The following is a 14,565-nucleotide window of genomic DNA, read 5'->3' on the forward strand; positions in this document are numbered from 1 at the left end:
TAAGAACGTAGAATCCAGTTCCATAGGACTGTTTGGTCTATTTACTTAACATCGCTGAGGATCTGGAGTCGGAAGGTGGTCATAGGAACTGCTTAGCTAAAGGTAGACTAATCGAGTTTAATCTCATTTGTCTTAGCAAACACTTGCTGCTACATGTAACGAGTTTTTATATTATAAAATTTACTTAGAGATTAGCTTGCTAGTTTAAACATAAACTAACAAACACTTCGACTATATGACAATATCTATGTATGCATAGCTAAAAACAATTTAAAAAATACATGCGAGTATTCTTATCGTATGTAGTACGCACACATTTCTGTCAATCACTAACGTTTCGACCCAAAAGTTTATTAATACATACTTCATTGTAGTGGTGATAACAGTTAATTATCTTAATTGTATAATCTAACCACGTTTTGGTTTACATAACCGTTTTTCGATTGATATAAACATCCGATTTCGGAAGATTTCGAACCCTCATAACTTCAATTTTAATTTTTCGACTAATTATTATCACCATTATCTGATACCTACCTGATATTTCGAAAGTGCTTGCAAGCTAAGCTTAATTGAAATAAATGTATTATAACTTTGACATTGACTTTGTAATGTGGTGAATATTCAGATCAGATTCAAACAACAGTTTTACCTGCAAACATACGAGTATACTTCAGATCCGAATGCTGCTTGGGGGGCTGAAATAAACACGGTGGTAGTACATTCCCAAATGAGCTACCACAAAGAGCTCTACTGATACTAAAAACAACAATCAACAAAACATCTTCAACGTTCAACGAGGCACCTTCAGGAAATGCTGAGTCAGTAATATTCAATCGCAAATAGATTGGAAAAATGTTTTCTTTTCACAAAAAATACCCAATTTTTCATTAATTGTTCACAAACATGAATATATGGGTACCAGGGGAACATGACAAACAAAGAGTTTGATAAAGCGAATTCTTCATACACTCACCGTCAAATCCGGCAGGCCCATAGCAATGTACCTCCTAAACTGACTATACAAAAACATCACATACACCCACACTAATAACACTTCATTACGCGAGAAATGGTTACATTGTGTCGACCTTTTGTGCTTCGAACTACTCACTAGAACGCGGAGGGCGGAATTGATGGAGGAATATGAAGCATCGCAGGGTGATTTTGTTGAGTTTTGTACGCGTGTGGTGATAACGAGACCTTTTTACAGCAGAGCACTCCGCGGAACATCGGATCAGACTGAAACTACGCGCTACAGCTGGCCGGGGAAATGGAGCGAGCGCGTGCGAACATTGGACGCGGCAAATTTGTTGAGAATTTAAAGAAATATTAAATAGAAACAGGCGTTTGTTCATGAAACCGGAGCATCTACAAGAGATTTTGACTCCACAACAGTAAATACTAAAAAAAAAATATTTCCATTTCCATATTTCTTTCAAATATGGCGAACAATCCCTTTTCCCTTTGGGTAAGTTAAAATCCTATGCTACAAGTGAGCACAACAATAAGGCGGGCGTGGATCGAAGCTTAGATCTCTCAAATTTGAGTCTGGCACCAAAGCTTATCACCTTATCGGTTTTGAAAAGACAATTCACCCATTGCCTTGAAATTGTTATAATGGGAATGATGACAATGCATAGCTTTTTTTACATCGCTGATGTAGAATCTTATAATTTATATTAAATTAAATTAATAAAATTTTAATGAATTATAGAACAAGTAAAGAAAAGAATCCACAAACTATGGAAGATTATTTATAAAAAATCTATATTTCAATCTCCTGAGCGGATAAAATCAAGTTTAACCAAAGATTCACAATGTTTTTTAGGTTGAGAATTACACAGACAGAAATAGATTTCCTCTACGTCCATTATTTAGGATATAATTTGTCTTAGAATCGACGTAGCGGGAATTTCTAGAAATACTTGCAATAAATAACATGCCGCCTCCATAAATTCCCTTTCTGAACGACATTATATATTTAGCTCGCGTGGCGTGCGCATGTGTGCAGTGTGTGTGCATGTGTGAGTGAGTGTTAATGCGACGTGTAGGGCTGACGGGTATTTCGACGCAGGCGCATGTTTTTGTATTTTTTTATTTTGTTGAAAACATATTTTTAAACGTTAAATAGTTTGTTTTTATATTATTTTTTGGCTGGTTTGAGGCTTCGGCCGTGGCTAGTTACCACCCTACCGGCAAATACGTACCACCAAGCGATTTAGCGTTCCGGTACGATGCCGTGTAGAAACCGAAAAGGTGAGATTGTAGTCAAGGGCTAACTTGTAAAGAATAAAAAAAAAATGCTGGCAGGTAATCGGATTTATCTTCACTTTCACTCATGAAGTGAAACAACTGTAAATGATGATTTTAAAAAAAAGAGCAACTGCTTTTATAGAACTGAGGAGTTTCTTCTCGGTAGAATTTGCTTTCTGAACTGGTAGAGTTACTAAATACAAATATACCTGACTTTTCAAAAAGCTTGTACAAAGCAGTATTTTACTGCTGCTTTTAACTGCTTAGTATCAGAATACAAAGCATGGGCAAACCAACATAAAGTGTATAACCAACATCAAGTGACATTTTGTGGAAGCCCTTCGAAAAACAGCATGCAACGTCCATCGGTTGAGACAACGATGACATGGTGTTGGGCAACTTATTAATCGGGTTATTTTTTACGGCGTGTTAAAACTCGCGCGTTGGATGTGTTTAGACAATGCGTCGTAATCATTAACAAACATCTGCAGCTCGCCGTTAAAAAATCGTAAAGCATCTCGCGTTGATTTCCGTAAAAGTACGCAGTAAATTAACTGTCATTGTTTGTCAGTCTCGCTAGTTTTATTGGATTACTAACATCAGCTGTTTTTACGATTTATTTGTAACCTACGTATAGGTACTCCCGTATAATGGTAATAGTTTCTGAAGAATAATTATCAATAATTGTGAATCTATTTAAGGGATGTTACAGAATAGGATTCTCTTGATAAGTATGTGAAAATAAAGCCATTTTCATTCAATTGGTACGTCAAGATTAAAGGATTTTTCAATTAACGATATAAAAAACATCTACTAAAACGGATTAAATTTTAGACAAAAACAAATTATTAAACCGGAAAATCATTCTACAAGTAGGTAGGTATATCAAGGAACAATACCGTTACAACAATCTAATAGAAAATGTAATGCACAACCTTTAAGACAAAGCAAACCAAATTGTTGATGTTGTTTGTAAAACGTCCTCGCCTGTCTAAAAGAGTAATCCTGAAAACGTATCTATTAAACTTATAAACATTATCTCCAGCACATGCTACGATGAAAGAGAACTTCAGTTTATAAATAACAGAACATACAGATTTACTATATGCACATCATCCCTGATTACCTACAATACACAACACAAGTAATCAAGAGTGATGGTCGGAGAGAGCTAATGCGGTAGGGTTCATAATGCCGACAATAAGCGCAGTGAGTCACGAGCGGGGTCACGCGTACCTATTAGGTAGGTAGATCTATTCTACTGTCTAGTTTACTATAACGAGAAACTATGCTGAAGTGTTGTTTTTTTTTGTGCGGATAGAAAAATAACCTCCCCAAAACTACTTAGCACAGAACCACTTATTTCGGGCTAACCTTTCTAGTTTTATTTATCATCTCTCTTTTTCCTCTCTTCTTTTCATAATGGCTCTGAGCATATGGGAGCACTTCTACCCACTCGTACCAATTTTGTGGCCCGAAAAAATATTTACCCCTTCGTTTGAAGGGTATTGTGTTGTTCCACTTCGTTTGGCAGTGATCTACAATATCTGCTCGTTTACATGTATCTGATACACTGTCAGAGAAATACCTTAATTGTAATAGTAAAGTTTTGATAAATACTTGTACAATATTTAACTTAGATTTGTACTGGTAATTTGCTTAACTCGCAAAAGCAAGTAACATTAATCGGGCACACAACCTTTGTCCTCTATTTATTAATTCTTTAGATTTAGAAGATTGTTGGTTTAATCATCTATGTCAGACTGGCGGACGTATTGCAGGTTTTGTAGGGTTTGCTCTTAGCTTAGCTGACGCCGCGCGGTTTCACCCGCGTGGTTCCCGTTCCCGTAGTAATACGGAGATAATATATATAATGCCTATAACCTTCCTCGATAAATGGGCTATCTAACACTGAAAGAATTTTCAAATAAGACCAGTAGTTCCAGAGATTATCGCGTTCAACCAAACAAACAAACAAACTCTTCAGCTTTATAAGATACTTAGTACTTACTACTCGTGTCATGTGTGATAAATAACAAATTGACTGTGTCACTTATTATCAGGGGTCGCATGTTTGCTCAATTTATTTTTTTATTCAATTCAACGTCATATTACTTCTTTTTCTACCTTTAAAGGGAATCTAAGAAGTACAACAAAAACCATTGCTAAATACTCTAAAGCTACTGCTCTAGAAACATAACCTCTACGATTTTCAATTTAGGATTTTGAAGGAAGGAAAGCAAGATTTTCGGTGCGATGAAATTTACGCAAATATAAAAATAGGTAGAAAATCTATCATCGCGAGTTCATTGCGTGACGCAACGCGCGTTGGCTCACAACTTGGCTCGTCGCGCCCGCTGTTAAATTATTATGACTTCACTATAAAAACATATTATTATTGGAAACTTTGCATAGAAATGTGATACTTCATAGCATGTGTTTCTTCTCACATTCGCACCGAAATAGCTCTATTATGTAAAATAATACAATAAGGATCTTGGCTGTATGAAAGAAAATAACGTCCAAATGGACAGTAAGAAAACGACTAGACATTCATCATAGAAAAGTTTAATTATTGCGCATTATGTTAAATAGGTTATTTTTACGTGCGATTTTTATTATTTTATACGTCACAATGCTTTCTTTTTTAGTAATTAATAGATCTACTAATAAACTAACAAAATTATGTAACTACTCCTTTACGCACTCACTCCGAAGCCGAATTGACTCGACATCTCTACGACTCCTGTTTCTATATAGTTACTTAACCGTTCTTGTTTACATAAATATCTAGCGTCTTGTCTTTCAATTGATTCTATCTTATATTTTTAATCACATGTTTACTAGAAAACAATAACCCTTGTTAGTGGACAAAATGAAAAAGCCGGAAAATAAAGATTACACTACACGAGTACCATCACCTTTTCAAATAAAAATGTATAATGTTAACGCTTTTTCTCGCCTGCGAGCATCCGCAAGCGATTATTTACATTCCAGTGTACAAGATGCCATGCGGGCACAGGGGATTAGACGTTATATTCCAGAGGATTAATGTTATTGGCACAGCTTGCAATGCCAAAAAGTCCACCACAGCAGCACGCCGCGAGCCCTTTGCTTGGCGCCAACCGCCATTAGTACTCGGAGATCAAACGCCAACAGAGTAGCAAAGTATTTGTGAACCAGTGACGAACCGTGGCGATGGACATTGGGAGTGTGCCAACTTTGACGAATGGACATCAAGGTCGACTGGGTACGGATGTACAGCATGTGAGATATGGGTGTGTCGACAAGATATCGATATAATAAGAATATGTTTTGAGAAATGTTTGTTAATAAATTGTTCTCAATAAATTATAGCATAACGTGAATCGTTATACTTGCATGGATCGAGTCTAACGCCAAAATAGTAGCTAACTAGGCATCTTAAATAAGATTAACCGATACTTCACATCGAAACAACTGCTTACTCTTTACCGGGCTCAGATCTACACAAGCATGGAGTATTGCAGTAATCTTTGGGATGGTTCTGCTAAATATCAGATCGATCGAGACTCGATTGTACGCCGCACTAAAAGCCTGATAATTGGCGAAGAATGCATGACACTACGACATGGATGTAAATGTCGAAAGCAGCATCGTCGCTATATCGTATGTTGGTCGGTTTTTTAACGAAAATACAATGTGGTGTGATCAGAAACTCCATAATCTTGCTATTGTTGCAATCGTGTACTTGTTGCGGTTCCAAACGACCCGCACCAAACGTTTCGCTTTATGTATGTTTCTTATCCTAAAGTGCAGAATGATTATCCAACGTCTGTATTTCTACAATCTACAATCTAAATACCTTCAAAGAACTTTATAGGCAAGCGAGTCTTATCCTAGACCTCATCAATGCTTTCCATCAGGCTTGATTGTAGTTAAGGGAAAACTGTTGACAGTAAAAAATCTATACCTTTATCATAGATCTATGTTAACAAATTGTGCACTGACCTGAGCGACATCCTTGAGCTGCGCGCGCTGCATTTCTAAATCAGCAATGCGCTTGAGCGCTGCGTCCTGCGCACGCGCGTGCGTGTCCAGCCGCTCCCACACGCGCGCCAGCTCCAGCAGCGGCTCCACGCGCGGGCTGGGGCTCGACTCCGGGGACTTCATCTGGTGAGAGGATACATTTTGACTTTCGACCATCTTCCCATAAAAGTTCTGGACTTGAGGAGTAAGTTGGAAATTGTAATTAGATGACGCGTGCTACCATCTACAGACAGCAAGCAGATAATGAAAGACGAGAATATCGATGGGGGTACGGGCCTGAAGGCTTACCCTCCTCCAGTCATGTACTTCCAACCCCTTTCAGGGCTGAAGCATTGTAGTCTATATCTACAGGCATATTGAAACAGGTTTTTAAACTACCAGTAGATGGCGTTGTTTGTTGTTTTGTATTTTACAAATAAGTTTTACGTCAGCCGTTTGGTCTACAGGCACGCTCGTTTTTTGAAGTGCAAGCTTCTTAAAGGAGTTTGGGCACTATTGGGAAGATAAAATAATAATAATTAGCGTGCTACGTAACAATAAATTAGCAATGTCCATACCTCGAGATGCGTGTCGTCCTGCTCCCGCAAGGACACGTCCTCGGTGCGCTCGGACGTGCACGCAGAGCTGCGCTCGTGCGCCCGCTCCAGGCGCCGCGTGCTGCGCGCCAGCTTGTCTTCCAACCAACGCGCCTGCACGTTCGGACCATATTTGATTAACATTTCAACCTCAATTTTTTATCAAAGATACGTGATAGCCCAGTAGATATGACCTCTGCCTCCGATTCCAGAGGGTGGTGGGTTCGAATCCGGTCCGGGGCATGCCAGCGTGGTGGACTATTCGCTTAACCCCTCTCATTCTGAGAGGAGACTTGACTTGACTTGACTTGACTTGAGGAGCAGTGATCCGAATATGGGTTGATAACGACGACGAAAGTGGACCTAATCACTACTATTTAAAGTTCACTTTAAAATCCAAAATCGTTTTATTGTACATACTTCTAGTATCAGTGCAATAAGTATACTTTAGTAATAGAAGACTGTGTTGCAGTTTTCGTCGCCATCTACTACTTTTATAAAAGTTTTTAAATAAAAGCTTCTTTTATCAATTACTAGTGAACTAAAGTATTTTTCTTATAGATTTCGTGGAATCTTATTGATTTTTGGTATAAAAAGAACACTGTCTCTGTACGGGATGCAATCGGCCTCCGTGTCGAATTCCGTCATGATTTATCGGCAATTAAAGCGGACACTTGTAATATAACCACGAACTATGATGTCGTAATAAACTATCAAAAATTTTAGTATAAAAAAAATATATACAGTCGATTTCAAAGTCGAAAAATAGAAACCTCCTCCTTTTTTTTTGAAATCGGTTAAAAAGACTATCTGAAAAAATTGTATACATAAAGATCAGGAAACAATAATACAAATGTGCTAACCTGTTCTTTGACCTTCTCTACCAGCTCTGTATACCGATCTTCCTCTTGACAACACTTCATGCAAGTCACTTCACTCTGGTCGACCTTTTCGCTCCTCAATGATTCCAATTCTCCCAAAACAGCTCTCATCTTGCTGTCCCTTTCGTCGATAGTGTTACGCATTTGTTCCAGCTGCTCTAACACTTCTGCTTCTCTTGCAGTCTTCTGTTCCAGTTGGTTCTCCAGATTAGCGATGATGTCTCGTAATAAGACAATTTTTTCTTCTGTTGTCTTTATTTGGTCATCCGATGCGGCTTTCTTGGTTTCTAATTCGGTTATAATTTGATTCATTTCTCGCGTTTGTGTTTCCAGCTGTTCCACCTGCATAATGTTAATATTATTCTTATTTTCAAGTTTCTTGAAATGAGTATAAATACAAATATTACAAACAGTTCTAACTACAATGAAATAACTAGTTATGCAAAGTGTTAGTTGGTAAGTGGCTGAATCTCAAGCATAAAAAATACAAAGCACATGCAGTCTTAATCTAAGAATGAACGTTTCCAGAGATAATAGAACAAACATTCAGATCAACAAACTATTTCGTTTTATAGCAAATGTAGCCAGGAATAGGTTAACTGACGAATAAACGTGTCGCTGGGAGCCGCTGGATGCAGGCGGCTCAGGACCAATGTGTTTAAAAGTCTCTACAAAAGGCCTTTATCCTGCAGTAAATGGCCATCGTCTGATATGATGATGATGTACATGATGAAGTATAGTCGATTAGCGAAACGCGAATTGAGCTGAATAAGTGTAATTATTCCTAAAAAACTACGATGTATTTGAACTAAACTACAACTAATTACAATAACACACAAAAGCGTAATAGCGTGCTACATGAAGAAGGAAAGTAAGTGGCGACTCACATGTGCATCGTGCTGACGACAGTTACAAGACGCGAGGCGCAAACAGCGTATCTGTACATATCCCACACCCATGTTAACATTAGTTCCACTGCCCGACGGACAAACCTTCTTTCTGTTACAGTTGCGTCAAGTAACTTTGGCTTTTTTTATGGTAATTTACGGAGCAAGCAGATGGTTTAGAGGATTCGCACCACAATATATCTCAAGAAGAGAAAAAGACATATCAAATAATAGCGTACCAAAGTCGTAATTATCACAGTATACTTTACTGCGATGGGTCGAAACAGGGGGCGAAATTTCTTTCTTTACCTCGTCTCAAGTTATGTCGAAGTGCGTATCTTAATCTTTCTGATGTTAAATGGAGAACCATCGCTAAAAAGCAGAGTGAAAGTTCGCAAGACATACAAGGAATACGTCCTACAAATTCCGCGCCTATGTCCCTCAACCTGAGGCAGCTGTTAAGTCTCATGTTTTTTTTTTATTGTATGACAAGGTAGCCCTAGACTACGATTTCTCTCAATCATAAGTGACGATGCAGTCAAAAATAGAAGCGGGCTTACTTAGAAGAAGTACAAGCTTATGTTAATTACGTGTATTCAGAATATCAGCAAAGTCGCACATGTACTATACTTCCACAACGAGAGAAATACTCTATACAGCTGTATTCATGTTTTTAATTTTTGTGATATCTTTTATCACAAAAATTAAGTGAATAATATAGATTTGAAATTCAAAATAGTAAACTTACTTCAAACAACCTGTTTGTAATAGCAATAAATCTTTATTGCTGGTGCATGTTGCAATTAGTGATATCTAAAACATGCAAAGTGTGACAGGGCATTGCAACGTTGGCATATCATGCAAAAGTGTCAACATATTAAAACGACTGCCGTGCTTCCACATGTTAGTTTAATACCATTTTATTTGAACAATATTAAAAAAAACACAAAGCCTCTTTATCTCGAGTTATTGACCGAAGTCTATATTGTAGTTTGTATTGATACAATTCATTAACTGGTACTACTACCAGTTAATGAATACCAGTACTGGTTTCAGACTCCGTATGAAAGCTACAATGAAAAGAGTCTTAAATCAAAATAATAGTTTTCTTGAGACCTTTACTGGATATTTATTTACTCATCAAAAATCATCAAAACCATTTGCATAGTAGAGAGCGGCAATTCTCTATTTATTACAGAGTCACATATTGAGAACTCTTAAAGTTATCCGTAAAATATATTACACCAATTTACCTTGACATTAATTTTAGTGTATGTAGTGAAAAGGTTTGTGCAATGTGACATGCGTTATTAAATAGAAATATTATATTGAAAACACATTCTTACAAAAATGTCATCAAAACAGAAAATAAAAAACAATGTCCAAAAGCTTATAAACGGTGTATTTTAATGACACAGGATATTGCTTAGTTGCAATCATGACAAACGGTGACTTTATAATGGAACGCATTTGCTTCTAGAAAGTGTACGTTCACCTTTATTTGAGATATATTTGAGGTTTTGAAATGTACAAACCTCGCCCAGTATCCTGGCGTTGGTCTGCAGCCGCGCCGCCAGCCTGCAGTTCTCCTCCCTCATGTCCTGCAGGCGCGCCGCGAACTCGTCCCTCTCCACCTCCCGCTCCGCCGCCTGCTCCTCCACGAACTGGCGCGTCGACTTCAGCTGGCGGTTCGCTGCCTCCAACTGTAGACAAGGCTCTCTTAAGCGAGGTTTAGACGAATAACGCTGGTGCCAGTCCTCAGACAAGGCAGCGCTGGCCTGGCCTGTGTTGTTTAGATGAGGCCAGCCTGACTTGTTAGAGCACTAGAAGGCAGCATTGACTTCGTCTAACTCTGAGCCTAGCATTAGTACGCAATTGTGACAAGAAAAGGTAGCGTACATTCCGCGTATGCTTTAGAACAGTTATGTAAAACACGGCCTAAATTTCTGATTTGTGCGATCCGTCAAAGTCTTTTAATCTACCTTTAAATGAGAAAATTTGATATAAAATTAAATCTGTATTTTGGTTTATTTAAATTGTGCAGTTGATTTAGTAATATACATTGATGCCTTAGTTCGGATCTGGGTTTGAAAGCCCTGCGTTAAAACATTGTCTACTGTAGAAAGAAATTAGAAACTGATTAACTGGACCCTGAACAAGAACGTCACAATTGGACGATAGAAGATTAGACGAAGAGCAACAGAACTTAAGAAATCAATTTAAGAATTATTTTCAATTTGTAATTAAGTAATGCAAATTTTCGAAATTATTGAAAATATTTTAAAAATAAATAGAAATAGAAAGCACTTTGAAGCAATATATAAGCTTATCAAATAAAAATCAAATATAGGGACAAATATCTGGTCAAACAGCATGTAACAAACAAGTTTTATTTAATCTTATATATACGACGCGGCAAGTGCTTACGGATACCTTCTCACAACACACGGCGTGCACTGGTGACACGGCTGTCAGCTCCTGAAGCGTGCGCCAAACCATATTTGCAATACATATTATAATATAATTATAATCTAATATAATTAGAATTATATATAAAGAATTTTAAATAAATAAATCATATAAATAGAGATATAATAAAAAAAGTATTAAACTCGTGAGACCAAATTAAATTGAAAGCTCTCAATTATTAGTAAATCCGGAAATACTTGATATATTTTTATTATTTTAAGTGTTCATACATTTTGTGCAAGGGGATATACAGCTTAGACCCACCACGCTGCTGTAGCGTGCGTTACCTGTTGCTGCACGTCGTCGCGCTCGCGCAGCGCGGCGTCCAGGTCGTGCGCGACGCGCGACTGCTGCGTGCGCGGCGACGACACGTCGTCCAGCGAGCGACACGCCGACACCGCGCCCGTGCCCGCGCCCGTGCCGTACCTGATGTTATATATATTTGATATTATATACAAATATCGTAACGAGTCGGATCGCTTCGGTTTTGTCTCGGCGTAAAACTGATAATGATCAGAAGTTCAGATTCAGATTCAGAGGTTCCAACAAGCGAGTACCTTTAATTAGTTTCAGTACATTTCCTTTTATTTTTACTAATTTAAAAATTTAAAAAATTCAAAATTTTTAATTTAATTTAGTTTACGTCCATACTAAGATGGATAGTTCTCTAAGGCCTTACATTAACAGCTATTACAGATAAGTAATTTATAGGCTGCCAACAGATTATAAATATTAAATGAAAAAAAAATAATTATTAAAATACAGAAACTTGAAATTTAAATTTATATACAAAACAATAATAATGTAAAAGTTCTCAGCAAACACAATAACTATGGAAATCACACGTAACCTCTATTAGGCTAGATAGTCTTTGGAATTTAATAAAAATAGACAAACCCCTCAGCAATGACATCCGACGGGCCCCGTTCACCCAGCAGTAGCGCGATCTTCACCAGCGCCGCCTCCAGGTCCGAGCGCAACAGACCTTCCCGCTGCACACTCTCCGTCATTGCCTCTTCCATGTTCTTCAGATACAGAGAAAAACAACACACATCAATTCATCTATTCCTATAACACATCAAATAAATTACATTACATGTACATTATTACGTCTAGGTGGTGGGAGGCTTTCGCCGTGGCTAGTTACCACCCTACCTATAAAGATGTACGGTATGATATTGTGACAAAAACCGAAAGGGTGTGGATTTTAATCGTCCCCCTAACAAGTTAACCCGCTTTCATCTTAGATTGCATCATCAGGTGTGACTTGCAGTCAAGAAAAAACATAATTATTTACAAAATATGATATTGAAATTAAAAAAATATATTTACGACAGAGAAACCAATATTTCCTCGTTTGGCGTTATTCTTCAAGAGATAATGAGCGCAGGAGCACATTGTCTCAATATCATAGTTCTCAGCTATGAGAAATGATAGAGTTGCTTGAGTGCATATGGAGCAGTTGCTGTTTGGTAAGTACGCAATATATGAGATGCTGCTAATATATATATATATATATACCTACCCATTCAAACTGTTGAGAAACAACTAACTACATTGAATAACATAAAAAGATTAAACACCTTTTTCAGCAGCTGACAGTTATCACAGTTCTTCTGTTTGCATTCTAAATCTTCCACTAACTCCTTAATCTGCACTTGATTAGTTTCCAGCATCTTTTCTTGACGAGCTTCTGGAAAATATACACTCTTATAAAATTCCATTCCGACAATGCAATTTCTTTGAAGGCTTATCATTACTTGGAACACGTGTAGAATAAGGTTAAAGTAAGATTAAAAAAACCCAATGTTAACTTCCCTTTTACTAATTTTTAGCATCAGCCAATTACTTCTTGACAGTGAATAATTTATATTCATTAGTGACACTCACTGCTCGTAGTAAGTCTCGCTGACAGCTCCAGCAAGTCGTGCGCCTCATTCCGCAGCCTCTTCAGCGAATGCTCCAACTCATTCTTGATGTCCAGGCTGATGTCTCGCTGCTGCTGCAGGAAGCCGGCCACGCCCTCCTCGTCCAGGGTCACGAGGATGGAGTCCAGGTCGGGCGCGAAGTGCACATGCTTGCCGCGCGACACGCTCGCGTTGAGGTCTCCTTGCTGCGGACTTGATGGACGAGACTCGTCGATTGACCTGGAACAATAAACATTTGTTTACGATTCGAGGAATGATTATAGAATAACCTGTTTTTAAAAATATATTCTATCCAGTCCATTAAGGCGTTTCCCTTCACTCCAGTTCCTTACACCTTAGTGGAGTTTCCATATATTTTAAACGTGTGAATATTTAATACTATAAAATTCCAATATATCAAATCTGGTAACGCGTTAGCAATGCCTCTGGTCCAGCAATTAGTTGTAAGATCATCTGTTCGCTACCTATTTAAGCGATAAAATAACTAAACAAACGATAATGCACAAAAATTCCCAAAATTTTCACCTTTTTCGTGGTCGTCTTAAAAATCTAGATAACTCAGGTTGATACCGAATATTTTCATAGATTTTTAGTTATCGAATTTGGTACGATGAAATATTTATAAGCAGATTAAGTTGATCTATACTACTATAAAGAGGAAAGATTTGTTTGTTTGTTTGCATTGAATAGGCTACAATATCACTGAACCGATTTAAAAAAATATTTCACTATTAGGAAGCCACACTCTCCCCGAGTGCTAAAGACTTTATTTTATACCTACGGGAACCGAAACTACGCGGGTGAAACCACGAGGTTCTGCTAGTAGGATATACAAGAAAATGTACTAAAAGTGGAAACAAATCATTTGCTAACTAGGGTTAGTAACTACAGATATTTATTTGTAAATAGAAGTTATATTCAGCTCGGCAAGTTTATTTGTTAAGTTCGCAAGATATAACATCCAGATGATACTCGTTTGATTATTATTCGCCGTCACAAGCACAGCTTGAGATGCACTAGACATTAGCATCATAATATCTGTCAGATAATTCAACAGTTGGAAGAAACGCAGCTCCGCCGCGCGTAAATGTGTCTGTAGGTGAGCTAAAGTTAGAACTTGTGAAACTTCACGCGGGCAATACACTGAGGATTTTATGTCCTGTCGCTTTCTGTGTATTGTGCCATTGGATCTTCTGCTTTGGTCTCGCCTAGTCCACTTTGTACGGGGACCGCTTTCCTTATCATCACGAGTCATCCGTCAGGCCTTTATCCTTTAGGTCAACCACGTTGCTTGTGGTATTACCCTCTTAGTAGCATTCATGGTAAGGCACTTTTTCTCGACATTGTCATTTTGTCGGAGTACCACATGACCGTACGATCTCGGCCTAGACTCCTTTGCTTTTTCAGCTATTTCTGCGACCTCGAAACCCTCTAATGTATTTATTTCGTACTCAGGCATTGGATATTTTTTATCAGTAGCTCTAAGATGCGCGTCAAGAGACAACTATCTACGTCGTTATGAACCATAGCAACAAAAACC

The 14,565-nt window shown here is 37.9% G+C and overlaps 1 protein-coding gene across 5 annotated transcripts in view; it reads right to left on the bottom strand.

Moving 5' to 3' along the window:
- The window catches only part of LOC112053101 (centromere-associated protein E), a 59,094-nt gene that overhangs the window by 8,797 nt on the left and 35,732 nt on the right, over positions 1-14,565 (bottom strand). For 3 of the 5 annotated variants that reach the window (XM_052887452.1, XM_052887451.1, XM_052887447.1), the window contains 9 exons: positions 12,988-13,244; positions 12,681-12,790; positions 11,995-12,122; positions 11,385-11,523; positions 10,164-10,331; positions 8,629-8,679; positions 7,724-8,083; positions 6,843-6,974; positions 6,247-6,408 (listed from right to left, as the gene is read on the bottom strand). In XM_052887452.1, the coding sequence (XP_052743412.1) occupies positions 6,247-6,408; positions 6,843-6,974; positions 7,724-8,083; positions 8,629-8,679; positions 10,164-10,331; positions 11,385-11,523; positions 11,995-12,122; positions 12,681-12,790; positions 12,988-13,244 (1,507 nt within the window). The remainder of the gene's footprint in view (positions 1-6,246; positions 6,409-6,842; positions 6,975-7,723; positions 8,084-8,628; positions 8,680-10,163; positions 10,332-11,384; positions 11,524-11,994; positions 12,123-12,680; positions 12,791-12,987; positions 13,245-14,565) is intronic. The other 2 variants (XM_052887448.1, XM_052887449.1) reach the window with 2 other exon arrangements.

This window comes from Bicyclus anynana, chromosome 19 (genome assembly GCF_947172395.1).
Source record: "Bicyclus anynana chromosome 19, ilBicAnyn1.1, whole genome shotgun sequence".
In the NCBI taxonomy this organism is placed as follows: domain Eukaryota; kingdom Metazoa; phylum Arthropoda; class Insecta; order Lepidoptera; family Nymphalidae; genus Bicyclus; species Bicyclus anynana.